Source organism: Pteropus vampyrus, unplaced genomic scaffold, assembly GCF_000151845.1.
Source record: "Pteropus vampyrus isolate Shadow unplaced genomic scaffold, Pvam_2.0 Scaffold543, whole genome shotgun sequence".
NCBI lineage: Eukaryota > Metazoa > Chordata > Mammalia > Chiroptera > Pteropodidae > Pteropus > Pteropus vampyrus.
In genome coordinates, this window is record NW_011889324.1 from 610,421 (window position 1) to 624,737 (window position 14,317).

Genomic DNA, 14,317 nt, shown 5'->3' on the forward strand with positions numbered 1-14,317 from the left:
TAACTCACTTTGACTGCTATTACAATGCTCCCTTGAAAAATATATTTCATTACAGAGATTACAAAATATGATGAAAGGTTCTTTACCAGGAGAGATGGCTGGTTGGTACCCTGAAATAGTAAGATCCTATTTTAAACCATATCAGATAATTTGGTGGAAGAAACCTAGGTGGACAAGGGGCCTTCTGCTGGGATACAGGTCAAGTGGAGCACGGTCTCATGGTGGCAGTCACCAGTGAGAGGACCCACACATAAAACTTCTAAATATCGTGGGATAGGGATAGCTGTCTTCAAATTATCAAGCTCCCCCTTCCCTCTTCTGCCAACCTCCAAATGAACCTGTAGCATACTTCATCCTTTCCTGCCAGCTGGAGGGACAGGGCCCATCTGGAGTAGCACCACTCTCTCCCCCTGTTGACTGGGCTTCCCCCCCACAAAAAAACATTCTTTACTCTGTCTCCTGCCTCTTCACTCACTTTTCTCACTGGAGTTTGCTTTTTTAAAAATATTAAGTACATACATTTGTCTCGACTTGGAAAAATGCCTGTCACAGGTCATATACTTTTCGTAGTATTGACAGGTGGCCCAGCTGAGGCCTTAAGCTCACTATGCTCCAGCAGACAATAATGCAGAAGGTTAGAAAAAGCTTGTGTGTGCGTGTGTGTGTATGTGTGTGTGTTTTAAGTTTCCCACATAATCATACTTATCCTCACACCATGTGTATGTATACACTATTACATCTCTCCAGTTTTTCAGAATGGATATGTTGGCACAAAGAAGTCAAGTGGCATGTTTCAAATCAGAGCCTAAGGAAGGGCAGTGACACATGTTGAACACTTGCTGTCTTAGGCACAGTCCTGAGCACTTTATATATATGAGCTTGTATAACTCTCACCACAACCCTCAAAGGTAGGTGTCATCAGTTCTATTTTTATAGATGGTGACATTGAGATTTATAGTGCTCAAATAACTTGCACAATATCACAGTGCTAATGAGAAGTAGAGCTGGGATTAGAACATGGCTCCAAACTCCATGTTCTTAATGTCTTGCTTCTTCCTGGGGATTGTGTGGAGGGTGCTATCACCCAACTGAGCTCTGGGCCAGCTTAAATTTATTCTGTTAGAAATTTGAAATCCTCCCCTACCCCAAATGCTTCCATATTGTGACAGTTACTTTTTTAAAGTGCTCTGTAAACATACAAATTGATAAATGGGCTAAATATTATAGCACCCGTGTCAGCATCCTCTAAGTGACCTAGTGATCATGGCATACTGATTTCACAGTAACAGTGGGAGCCATGGAAGAATCTTAGTTAATAAATCTATTACATACATTGGACTTTTAAATATATATATATATCATTCTGAATTAAGGTATGACTTGACATTTAGATGAGATCCAAGATAGAGGGCAAAGGCAAAAAGGCACTTTCACGGCAGATTAGTAAGGTATCCGGTCAAGTTCATTCATGTGTCCTGGGTACTCAGAAAAGTTCCATAGCAACGAATAATCAGGCAACATAAGGTAAATGGGCAACAACACAGAGTCCTGTTCTGGAGGAAGAGGGATTGCTTCCTCTTTCCAAAGTTATCTCCCCAGTCCCACTCTATTCTAACTTCTAGCTTTTTCCTTAGAATTATGCCTGTTTCTTCCCCCTGCTCCCCTCCTTCAATATTGCTACCCCTACTCAGTCCCATATTGTCTTTAGACATCAAGACAGTTATAATTAACACATCGAGTTTTTGCCAGGTACCGGACGCTGTACTCAGAGCTTTGCAAACATCATCTCTATTTAATCATCTAAGTACTTTTTATTATCCTTTATTTAACTCTTACAACCACCATATGAGATAGTTACTATTGTTATCTCCATTTTACAGATAAAGAAAAGAGAGAATGATTAACTTTGTAAAGACCAACTAGCTAGTAAGTGGAGGAGCCGGGGGACTGCCCAAGTCTGCCTGAGTTTAGGGTCTGCACGCCTGAGATTTTAAACCTTCATTTGTCCCTACTGCCTGCCACTTCTCAATGCCCAATTTCCCTTTCTTTCACTTCAGACTTACTGGATGTGTCAGTGCCTTCCTGAAAGGCATCTTCTTTGGCCTCCAACCTCAGCATTCTCCTGGTTCCCCTGAGTCACTAGCATCTCTTCTTGTTCTCAAAATATTGCCTTTCTTCTAGGTTTAGTCATTGGCCTTTTGCTCTTCTCTTGAAAACTCTTTTTTACACATCTTACAGCTTTTACTTATTATAGACACTTGACCAAATTTCTAGCCTTGATTTTTCTCCTGACATGTATTACTGCTTCTCTACTTGTTAGACGTTTCCATTTGCTTAGTTCCCTACCATTTCAAACATGTTCCTCAAACATGAATTTGCTTTTTAGTAGCCTTCCTATTTCATCTTTATTTCTCTACATAAAGCCTACATCAACTCACTGTTGCCTTCACAATAGAATTGATATTTTATTCAGGCATTAAAGTCCTTCCAGATAGCACTTTAATGTAACTTTTCATCTTTATTTTCTCTATTCCCTAAAATTAACTACTGCTTTAGCCAGATCAGTCTAAGCCACTGTCCTCCAAACATCTGATTCACCTTCCTACTATCCTTTAAAACCTAGTGCAAGGCCTACATGCTCTGGGAAGCCTTTCCTGAGCACTCATCAGGAATCAAGCATATCATGTTATTTATTATCATATTTTCCTGTGTCTACAAATGATCTCTTCAATTAGACTGTAACCTTTGTAACCCCTCCAGTATCTCATGTGTCACAGTGCCTTGCACATAGTAAGCACTTCCTGAAAACTAGTCAATTGGTTGGTTGTTGGGTGGGAGGGTAGAATATGGAAAAAGACTGGCTATAGAAGTATATCCAGAGAGTTGAACTCTTTCCTGGAGGACAAAGACTGTATTTTCCTCATCTTTTAATTTTGGGAGCCTAAGCTAATGTCTAACCTGCAATAGTTGAGTTCGGCTCAGCAGGCCTGCTTTTACCGATTGTTGTCTCTTTGCCAGGCATCATGCTAGGTGCTGGGCATCCATAAGGGTTTATAAATGAATGAAGGGGTTTGGGAGGTATGCTTCTTCTTCCCAGCTTTTGTTTGTCTACTTTTCATGCAGGTGAATCTCAGTGTTTGTGTGGGTGCCACATATTAAGAGAAGAGTCCCAATGCACAGCCCGAGATGCTGCTTCTCCAGAGTAGGTCTTTTCTCCAAACTAGGACTGCTCCCCTGGTGTTCCAGAAAACCTCCATGTTGGCCACAGCTCTTCTTGGGTTCAGCATGGAAGAGAAACTTCACTCATGAGATCGTCAAGAAGTATCAAAGAGGACGAAAAAGTCAGAAGAAACCAAGCTACCTTGGACCACTAGATGGTTCCTGGCAGGAAAGGTAAGGCCCAGGCTGACGTCTTTTCCCCTTAGCAATTCTGAATCTCTGGGCCTACTGAAATTCTATATTCCTGATGTAACTAATGTGGTAATGCAAGGATTCAAAAGGGCGCCTCAAGTAGACTACCCAGGGCAAACTTGAAACATCTGAGAAATGTTTGAGGAAATGCTTTGGGATTGCAGAAAATATTCTCCTTGCCTTTAGGTATATTTTTCTCAGAAAGGAGATTTTAAACTGGGACCTTGTTTCTAAAAAGGTCCAGGGCAGGTATACTGAAAACCAGGGACCTTGAGAGAGATTAGATAGATTAGAAATGAATTGTCCCATTGCAGCCATGCAAACACAAATATACCTCATTTTATGCAACAAATGTATTTTCTAAATCAAATTATATTTTAAAAGCATTAGGGAGGTGAGCTATTTAAAGGAACCCAACAGTGAAGCCTTTTGTAATATGACTAATTACCTCTTGATAAATCTGGATTTTTCTTATATTAAGTTTGCCCATCTGTTCTGCTTTGTTAAGTAGACAGCACCAAAATGGGCTCTTCTCCCAGACTCTATCTCCCCAGGAGCATGAGAGTTAGGTCTTCTGAATAATAAGAAAAATACCAGAGAAAATGGTGGCAGGAAGTACTTCTGCATAGTAGGTTCTCCGTACATATTTATGTAATGAATGAAGTGCCTGAATTATTTTATTCAAGGCTGGTTGATATTGTGATGCCACTCTGGAGGCTGAGCTATGAAGAACAGCTCAAGGTTGGTACCCAGCTTAAGTCTTCACAACTCCATTCCTCAGGTGAATGCCCCTATGGGTCCTTAAACTCAATATGCTAATGACTCTGAAATTTTAACTTTAGGTCAGTATGTCTTCCAAACTCTAGAGCCATATATATAAATACCTGTTTCCTTTCTTCCTTGCTTTTTTATTATAGCTCTGGGTGTGTGACTAGTGAGTGCTCTTGCTGCTTTATATATAGCTGCACTTTCCAACACAGTAGCCACTAGCTGCATGTGGCTATTTAAATTTAAATACAGTCAATTTTGCTATAATATTTGTTTTGAAAACAGAAATGTGTTCCAATGGATTGATGCATTAAGGAACAATTTGAATATAATGCAAATTTCACATTTGCTTAGCAGTGATTTCTTCCACAGAAACATGAGCTGAAAGAAAGAAACTGCACCCAGCTGAACTGAGCTGCGTGAGAATCCACAGAATGAACACACACTCACCTCTCAGACATCTACTGGCTCTCTCAGTTCTCTGAGTGTGTGATGAGCCACACCCATTAGAACTTTCCATCCCACTCATGACTCTCCTTTCACTACTTTATGATAAGTCACAGGTGGACAGCTACTTTCACAAGCAAATTTTGGCAGGAAGTACTTCTGCATAGTAGGTTCTCAGTACATATTTATGTAATGAACGAAGTGCCTGAATTATTTTATTCAAGACTGGCCGATATTGTGATGCCACTCTGGAGGCTGAGCTATGAAGAACAGCTCAAGGTTGGCAAAGTGCCATCCTTGTAGTATTTATACATTTTTTAACCTTTTAAACATGTAAAACTATATTATTTTTATTAGATTCCTATCTTTTCTGTGTGTATTACTGATAAAGTTTTGGAATGTTTGTGCCCAACTTCATTTTTCCCATGAGCCCTGTGTTTTCTTTTGTGTAATTTTGCATAGTATGATGAAAGAACTCTTATGTTATGGCTGAGGTGACTGTACTAAGTAAATTAAAATTAAATAAGTTTAAAAATTTTGCTCCTCAGTCACACAAGCCACATTTCAAGTGCTCAGTAGTCATACGTGGCTAGCATCTGCCATATTACATAGAATGTAACACCAAAATAGAACATTTCCATTATCACAGCAAGTTCTACTGGACAGCGCTGACATACAGCTTGAGTATTCAGTCTGAAAGGTCAGATAAAATGATGAGCTTACACAAGAGCTCACTTTTGACCTTTTCCCAATACCTTATTAGATCTGTTGCTGTTCCATCATTCTGGATTCTTTATCTGCTGAGACCATGATCCAAGAATCTGTGAGACAACCTTTTCTTATCCTATTCATTTTCCATTCTTTGAGGTAATATTGCAAAAGTCTTTTGTTTCATTGCTTATATTCTTTTTTCAGGTGAATTTTGAAGCTCAGAAGAAAATTTTACAAAGACTAGATTCTTACCTCAATGTAGTCAAAGTGAGAACACTGCACCCAAATCAGACAGGCTCTGTTGTCTTCTCTATCTTATTACATCCTCTATAAGCCCTCATCTCCCTCTCTTTTATCTACTGAGTCCCCTTAGTAGCTAATAATATCTGCGAGTACTTTCTGGTTACTTGCTGGGGACCAGGCCTTATGCTAAATGAGAAGTATGCATTATTGTCTCATTTACTATTTATAATCACCCTGAAGGGTAGGCACTATCATTTTACAGATGAAGACATTAGGTTCAGAGAGCTTAAGTAATTTGCCCAAGGACACACATCTAGAACATGCCAGAGTTGAGATTCACACTCAGGCCTTTCTGATACAAAGTCCACTTTCTCAACCACTACACTACTACCTCCTTAGAAAGATTCCAACATTGCAAACATAATGAGGCCTCAGAGAGGCAAATTTTAATTTATGGTAGAGGTTGGCAAACTATGGCCCATAGGCCGCATCTGTCTTGCTGCTTGATTTTGTAAATAAAGTTTTATTGGAAGAGCCAAACTCACTTGTTAATGGATTGTCTGTGGCTGCTTTCACACTACAATGGCAAAGTTGAGTAGTCGCGACAGGGACCATATGGCCTGCAAAGCCTAGAATTATTTACTACTTGGCTCATTACTGAAAAAAGTTTGCTGACACCTGCTTTATGGCAAAATTGGAGCTCCTTTCTATTATGGAGTGTTTATGGAGTGTCTTGACCTTCTCAGCCATGGACTTTCACCTAGGTCATAGCTTCCAGGCATCACTTATTTGTCCTCACCCAGAGAACATTCTTTCATTTCCTGTATCATTGTCCTCCTTGTTTTCATTTGACCTGTCGTCTCTCTCCTGTCCTTCTGTGTTCTCCAACCTATCATCGATGGCTACCAGAATAAATCCACCTTCTCTGTCAACCAAGGTCTGGATGGCAATCTAAAGACTGTAAGATACTATCTGGGAACTTGGAGAGGTCCGCTGAAGGCCACGACTAGTAGAAATAACAAACCAAGGAGTGAGAGGCCAGGGAAGGGCACAGAGAACAGTGTCAGTGGAAGTGGAAAGGAGTAGGAAACATGGTAGCCTTCAAGGAGAAGGTCGAACTGGAAGTCTTTGATGCCAAACTTAATCACAAGGTTAATTGTGGACACTTTTCGGTGGGTAGTCATTTTTTCCCTCTAAAAGCCATAAGCCTGAAACCTAGTAGGTGCTTAGTAAATGTTAATATTGCTGCTGCTGCTTTCATCGTCGTTGTCATCGTAGTCATCATTTTGTGCTACTTTCATACTGGGAGCAGTCTCCTCCTTATTAGAGTTGCTTTTTCTATTTTACATCCACATATTCCTGAAAACTAGAGCTTTCTGTGATAAATCTACCTTAAAAAAATTGGTAGGGGAAGTGAGTGCTGACGAGGGAAATCACAATGGCATATTTCTAAGATTTAATTCCAGTATCCATTCCCAGATTCCATTCCTGAACTTTCCATTTGCCCATTTTCAATTAATCCACTTGAAACACCATCATTTTATATTAGTCACACTGTTTAATATCCATATGCCCTTAAACTACAGTTCATTAGGGCAGGCACTAGGCTTCCTCGCCCGCCCCCCCCACGCCCCCCGCCACTGTGTGCAGAATTAAATGAGTATATGACGTCAACATTCTATTCAGTAACAGAAAAACAAATCTCATTACATTTTACTTCCCTCTTTAAAATCTGAACAGAAAGCAGACATTGTCATATTGCTCCTTTGTGGCATGAGAGAAAATATTGTGGACTCGCTCAATGAAGAATAAGCTTCTTAATGGCTAAACTAGGAAATGGGTTTTCTCCAAAAAATGGCTTTGAGGTTGAAGTAGGTACTTTGCTTCTGCATATCTGCATATACCTCTTTGAAGGAGGGAATTTGAGTTGCCAGACATTTTCTTCTAAATAATACTTAAAAAAAAAACTATATAAATCAAATTCTTTTTCTTTCCATAAACAGGAACATCATCTGTGTATAGTCTGAGCATCTGAAAAACATCCCCGAGAAACACAGTCAAGTGGCACAGGTATTAAGGAACAAGGACTGGTCGAAGATGACCTGTGGCGTTGCAGTCTGGAACAGCAGCGTCCCTGACATTTTAATAATAGAGCTGCTTCTAGTGCTACAGGGGAGGAGGGACTCTGTTCTGAAAGCATACCTCTTAAGGTAGAGGAAACGTTAATGTTTCGTTTCAGGGAGGGTGGAGAGGAGAGAAAACTGTGTCCAATGCTGTAAATGTCAGACATCCAAGGAATTTTAATAAGAGAGAAGTATTAGGAAAGAGAGATACTGATGAGGTCAGTATATCAAGTGGCAGGTGTCTGAAATATTTGGAAGGCAAGTGTTTTTAGCGGAACAGAATTGAGAAACATGAGAGATATAGGAGTGGTGATAAGGTGTCTACATCACAGGGCTAGCATCTGAGGCATTTTTATATCCTGTTTCACGCACCCACTTTTTATTGAGTGCCTACTATGTGTTGGGCTTTTGCTAAGTGCTGGGGATCAGTGGCGAGTCAAATGGACATGGTGCCTATCCTCATGGAACTTTAAATAAAAAAGGCAAGAACCTTACTTGCGAGGACTGAACAGGACTCCCAACTAACACTCTATTACCTATAAATTCTTACCAGCACCCACCTTCCTAATGATTCAGACTTATAACACTTGAGTGGTGCCTTCTGATAGGACACCTCTTGACCTCCATGATTTCCCTGCTAAGACAGCTCCCTTCATAAGATCGTTCTCTAGAAATTGTCACCTTTCTTATTCTCCACACTGCAGCCAGAACTGTCCTTAAAATGCAAATAAGATTATACCACTCTCTTGTTTAAGATTCTGCAGTAATTGCCCAATAGCTTTTAAAATAAACTTAAAATTCCTTACCTTTGCACTTAGGAATCTTCCTGATAAGTCCCTAGTCTCTTCTTCTGCCACATCCTCACATGCTTTCCTCTTTCCATTCATGTTGAACTAGAGTTATCCTGCCAGGTTATCTCCCTCCTACTCTAGAATGCCTTCAGTCTTCTTCACCTGGCTTCTACTTATGCTCAAAGATTCATTCTAAAGCTGCAGATCCTGTAGAAAACCTTATCTGACTCCTCAATCTGAGTAGGGATTCCCTTCTTCTGTACTCCTGCATCTTCCATTGCATATCTCCTGTTGTAGTACTTGTTACACCATATTGCATTGTTGTGCATTTCTGCTTTCTACACTGGACTGTGGAGACAGAGGTTGTGTGTTGTTTATCTTTACAGCCTGGCATTTAACACAGATTCATACACATAGTGGATGCTTATCAAGTTTTTAGTAAATGAATACCTCTTTGAAATATTTACTCAAGTTTGTAGCCCTTCCATCTTCTGTTGGGCAACCTTCTATCCTCCATGTCTATCCAGATGAATTGCTCTTCCCTGTAAAATTTGTTCTGGACTTAAGATCCAATCCAGTAGGTACTTGGATACAAGGCAGATGCTAATTGTAATAGTAATAATGAGAGAGAGAGAGAGAGAGAGAGAGAGAGAGAGCGCGCGCAAGCGAGCAAGCATGCACTGAACTATTTGGTTATCTTGGGGTGCTCATACAAGAAATACAGGGTAAACTAAGTCTTCGATTCTTTCACATTGCTCAAAAGATGATTAGTTAAATTTGTTTTGATATCATTATGAACTCATGGATTTTTTTAACATGCTTGATATGTTTCAGTCTACTGCAGATACTATATTTTTGGTATTCAGGTTGTTCCATTTTTGGCCAATTGGAACCGCTTTAAAGTTGCCTCAGAGCCCTAGATGGCCCTGATTTTTCTGAAATGGTATTTCTAGCACATCGAAGTCTATTTTCAGCCTGAGTCCTGGATCAATCATTTCTTGTCTCTTTTAGTGGGAAATGGTATTTGGAAGCCACAGTATGGGTGCTAGGAGTACTTATTTATATAGGGTTGGTCATGTCTCAAGGCCTTCATAGTAGACAGAGCTAGGGATTATTTCTCTTCTCTCTTACAATAAAAATTTTAGTCCTGACAACGTTAATGCAATTGCATACAGACACACATACACATAATTTCAGACTAGCAGTACCAATATATTTAAAAAAAAATTTCCTGGCTTTATTAACATATTATAGACAATTAGTTGCTCATATTTATATTATACAATTCAATGAGTTTTTTTCAATTAAAATTGGCATACAATAATATACCAGTTTCAGTTGTATAATCTAGTAATCAGAGATCCACATAACTTACAAAGCGGTCACCCCAGTAAATATAATGCCCCTCTTCCTCCTTACATATTTATTACATTATTAACCATCTTCCCCATGCTACAATCTACATCTCCATGTCTATTCTGTAACTATCCATTTGTACCTCTTAATCCCTTTTCCTTTATTCCCCACCTCCTAACCCCCTCCCATCTAGTAGCCTTCAAAATATTCTCTGTATCTATGAGTTTATTACTACTTTTGTTGTTGTTTATTTGTTCTTTAGATTCCACATGTACATAAAATCATGCGATATGTCTTTCTCTGATCCATTTCATTCAGCGCAGTACCCTCTAGGTCGATCAAAGCAATATCTTTCTCCATCTCCTTCTTTTTAGTCTATGTGTGTCTTTTAATCTGAAGTGAGTCTCTTGTAGGCAGCATAGGTAGGGGTCTTGTTTTCTTATTCATTCAACCACTCTATCTTTTGGTTGGAGCACTTAATTCTTTTCCATTTGAGGTATTTATTGATAGGAATGTAGTTATTACCATTTTTTATTCCTGTTTTTGATATATGTCTTTCTTTCTTTAAGAAGCCCCTCCAACATTTCCTGTAATACTGGCTTGGTGGTGATAAATTCCTTTAGCTTATTTTTGTCTGGGAAGCTCTTTATCTGTCCTTAGACTCTAAATGATAGCTTTGCTGGATAAAGTATTCTTGGTTGTAGATCCTGGGTTTTCATCATGTGGAACATTTTGTGCCAAGCCCTTCTGTCCCACATGGTTTCTTTTGAGAAATCAGCTGCCAGTCTTATGGGTGTTCCATAAGCAGTTACTTGTAGGCGACTGCTTTTCTCTTGCTGCTTTTAAGATTCTCTCTTTGTATTTAACCTTTGGCATTTTAGTTATGATGTGCCTCGGCGTGAGCCTCTTTGGGTACCTATTTCTTCAGACTCTCTGAGCTTTCTGGGGTTGTATGTCTATTTCTTTCACCAGGTGAGAGAAATTTTCCATCATTATTTCTTCAAATAGCTCTTGAACGTCTTGTTTTCCTCCATGTACCCCTATGACATGGATATTTTTACATTTAATAGTGTACCATAGGTTCCTTAAATTATTATTATAGCCTTGGCTTTTTTTTTTCCTTGCCATTCTCTGATTGAGTATGCTTGGCTTCCCCATCCTCTATATCAGTGGTCCGATCCTCTTCTTTATCCACTCTTGTTTTTTCCATCTAATATACTCTTCATCTCAGATAATATATTTTTCATTTCTGACTGGTTCCCTTTATAATTTCCATTTCCATTTTTATGTTTTTTATCTCTTTGTTAAAGTTCTCGCTGAATTCATCTATACTTCCCCTAAGTTCATTGAACATCTTTATAACCAGTGTTTTGAACCCAGAGTCTGTTAGATTGCTTGACTCCATTATTTCTGGATCCTGTTCTGTTCTCTCATATGGTTTTTGCTTCTTTGTCTTCCGATTTTGTCTGCCTTTCTGTGTCTGTTTCTGTATACAAAGCAAAGCTCCTAAGTATCCCGGTCATATTAGCGTGGCTTTGTATAGTAGGTGTCCGGTGGCCCAGTTCTGAGAGAGGTTCAGCTGCAGGCCAAGTTTAGCCCCAGCCTATGTCCCTCCAGGGCCACCTGTTGAGATTCAGCAAGCAATCCACAGATGCTGTGCTTATAGTTGCCTCAAAAGGCCACACCAGAAACCGAGGCCAGCTGCCATTAGCGTGAGTCTTGATGTTGCTCAGCGAGGATGTGGCTTGGATGGGGCCCTGAGTTGGGGGAGACGGAGTTTCATGGAATCCTCTGGGCGGAGCAACCAGTTTGATGATGGCACAGCTATGGCGGCACTGGATCTGCACACTGGGATGGAGAGGGTTCAACAGAGGAACAATGGATGTCACTGGCATTTCTGCCCATGAGAAGGCCTCACCTCCGGCCCTCAGACAACTCAGTTGCCCCCCTGTCAGTCCTTGGTGCCCTCTACACAGCTGAACCTGTGCTGGTGCTCAGAGCAAGCAGGTCCATCACTGTGAAAACCCGCTTACGGACACAGCCCCTTTAAGAGGCATCTGCCACTGCTGCAGCCTTTGTCCCACTCAGCTGCTCAAGACTGGGCAGGCTCGTGTCCTCACCCCACCCTAGCTCCTCCCATTGCAGGGTGATTTCTTATTTCTCTCCCTAGTTGTAGGGCTTGTTTACATCCCAGGCGACTTTCCTTGCTGTTTGCTACTGTTATTCTGTCACAACTTTGATTTGGTCACCAGAGGGGTGAACAGAGCCTGTATCTTCTCCACCATTTTTTTCCTCCTCAACAGTACCAATATTATTACTCAAAAACGATCACTGAAAAGAGCTCAGGATTTCTTTCTAGTTCTTTTTGTCAGATTATTGTGCCTCTTGAAATAATTCTTTGTAGTTAAGCCACTAACTTGGTACACAGGTTTTTTTTTTTTCCTATTTGTTTGCTTTAAATTTTAGGGATTTATTTTTTTTATTTTCCATTTTGGTTAAATTTTGTTTTGTAATTTTTAAAAATATTTATGTGGTTTCAAAGTCAAGTCTACAAAATAAAAGTACATTTAGAGAGGTCTAGCTTTCTCCTCTGTTCCCTCTAGCCAGTTTCCTTCTTCCTCTTATGGGTAACAGGCTTTATTCATTTTTGCTTATTTTAATAAATGAAAAGATATTTGTACCTCCATTTTCTTAGCTAAAAGGTAGCTTAATATGGACACTGTTCTGCACTTTGTTTTTTTCATATAATAATATACTTCATCTTTTATAGCTACATAGTCTTATTTGGTATAATGGATTTTACAACTTTTCGTTTTTATTGGCATGAATAATTACCTTGTTTTTCCATCAGCTTAGTTTTCTATGAACCTAATGCTAATTTTTTTCCAGGTGCTGTAAGAGTTTTGTCAAGCATTCATTAATATTCTCCATATGCTTAAAACTTGAGTTCATTTTTTTTCCCTGAAGACCTTTTTCTTGGAATTTTGCAGCCTAGGCTTCCATGGCCTTCTGTGTAGCTGTTATCCTGGGACTCTTTTGGTGGCTCTCCTGTCTTGTCTCCCTTGTTTCTTAGATCCCTGTCTTTATTTTTCTGGTTTATACCCTCATTTGGCTGGTGTATGGCCTCCATGAGCTTCCTGAGGAAGTAAAATTTTAGGGTCTTTGCATGTCTCTTAATGTATTTTTTTTCTTTCCTGACATATGACTGAGATTTTTATAGATTTCAAATATGAAGACATGGTTTCATTGTCATCTGGCCACCAATGTTGTTGTATAAATCGAAATGCTACTTTAAGTCCTGACAATAGGCATACTTATCAACTTCTAACATACCATATAATTTACTTTATTGCATTTTTAAAAAAAAAAATGTCTCCCCTTACTAAAATTTAAGTTTCACAAGGGAAGGAATATTTTCTTCATTATTGTATCCTAAGCACCTAGAATAGTGCCTGGCACTTGTGGGTACTCAATAGTATTTGTTGAATGAATAAATGAAAGAACAAAGATAAAGACAAAAAAGATAAGCTAAGTAAAGTCTTAGAAGATGGAAAGCAGATTGGAGTGACAACTGACTTACGAAGATGAAGGAAGCTATATCTGGATTGCCTACAAAGGGAGAGCTGATGAGATGTAAGGCTTATCTGTTCACACAACCCTAGGGAAGACTCAAACTTGAAGGTGCTAGGTACTGGAAGAGGCAGAGATGAGGCAGAGAACAGTGTTAAAAAGCAGGGTTTGGTTAAAAAGTCCGGACATAAAACTGGTAAACATCCCCATTCTACCAAGAATGAGAAGGAGACTGGAGTGTTTTTTTCTCAGTAGAAAATGAACTCATAAAAGCTCTGAATTTGGAGATACCAGGCACAGTGATGGTGGAGGAGGGGTGGATAGATGTTAGGGATGCTGTTAAACATCTTACAATGCACAGAACAGCCCCATCACAACAAAGAATTATCCACCCCAAAATGACAATAGTGCCAAGATTGAGAAACCTTAGAATTAAGACTTAAAGGAAGTGAGAGTGTGAGACATGCAGAGATCTGAGGGAAGAACATTCTTGGCAACAGAACACCCATGGCAAAGGCCCTAAGCTGGGAGTGTGGCAGGCTTTTTGAAGGGACTAAAAATACACCCAGAGGAGTAGTAGCACATAAAGTAAGATGGCTAATAGGGAGCCAGATCATGTAGTGCCTCTTACTCTGAGGCTCTTACTCTGAGCCATTGTAGGTTTTGATCGGGGCAATGTCATAATATGATATAAGTTTTTAATAGGCTCACTCTGGCTGTTATATTGTGTATGGATTATTTGGGAAGGATAGAAGCAGGGAGAGACCAGTTAGGAGGCTGTTGGCAGTAAATTCAGGTGAGATATAGTGTAGACCAGTGGTAGTAGCAGTGAGGTGGATATATCTTGAAGATAGAACAAAAACAGGATTTCCTAATGGATTGAATGAGAGGTATAAG

The 14,317-nt window shown here is 39.6% G+C and overlaps 2 protein-coding genes across 6 annotated transcripts in view; both read left to right on the forward strand.

Moving 5' to 3' along the window:
* NOX1 (NADPH oxidase 1) overlaps nucleotides 1–14,317 on the forward strand; it is a 175,768-nt gene that overhangs the window by 1,079 nt on the left and 160,372 nt on the right. The window contains exons 3-4 of the mRNA XM_023525254.1: nucleotides 3,225–3,393; nucleotides 4,098–4,152. Of these exons, the coding sequence (XP_023381022.1) occupies nucleotides 3,225–3,393; nucleotides 4,098–4,152 (224 nt within the window). The remainder of the gene's footprint in view (nucleotides 1–3,224; nucleotides 3,394–4,097; nucleotides 4,153–14,317) is intronic.
* The window catches only part of XKRX (XK related, X-linked), a 123,997-nt gene continuing 112,992 nt past the window's right edge, over nucleotides 3,313–14,317 (forward strand). The window contains exons 1-4 of one of the 5 annotated variants that reach the window (XM_023525256.1): nucleotides 3,328–3,393; nucleotides 4,098–4,152; nucleotides 4,552–4,905; nucleotides 7,584–7,790. In XM_023525256.1, the coding sequence (XP_023381024.1) occupies nucleotides 7,678–7,790 (113 nt within the window). In that variant the 5' untranslated portion in view covers nucleotides 3,328–3,393; nucleotides 4,098–4,152; nucleotides 4,552–4,905; nucleotides 7,584–7,677. Of the gene's footprint in view, nucleotides 3,394–4,097; nucleotides 4,193–4,551; nucleotides 4,906–7,583; nucleotides 7,791–14,317 lie in introns of those variants that run through there. The other 4 variants (XM_023525257.1, XM_023525255.1, XM_023525258.1 and 1 more) reach the window with 4 other exon arrangements.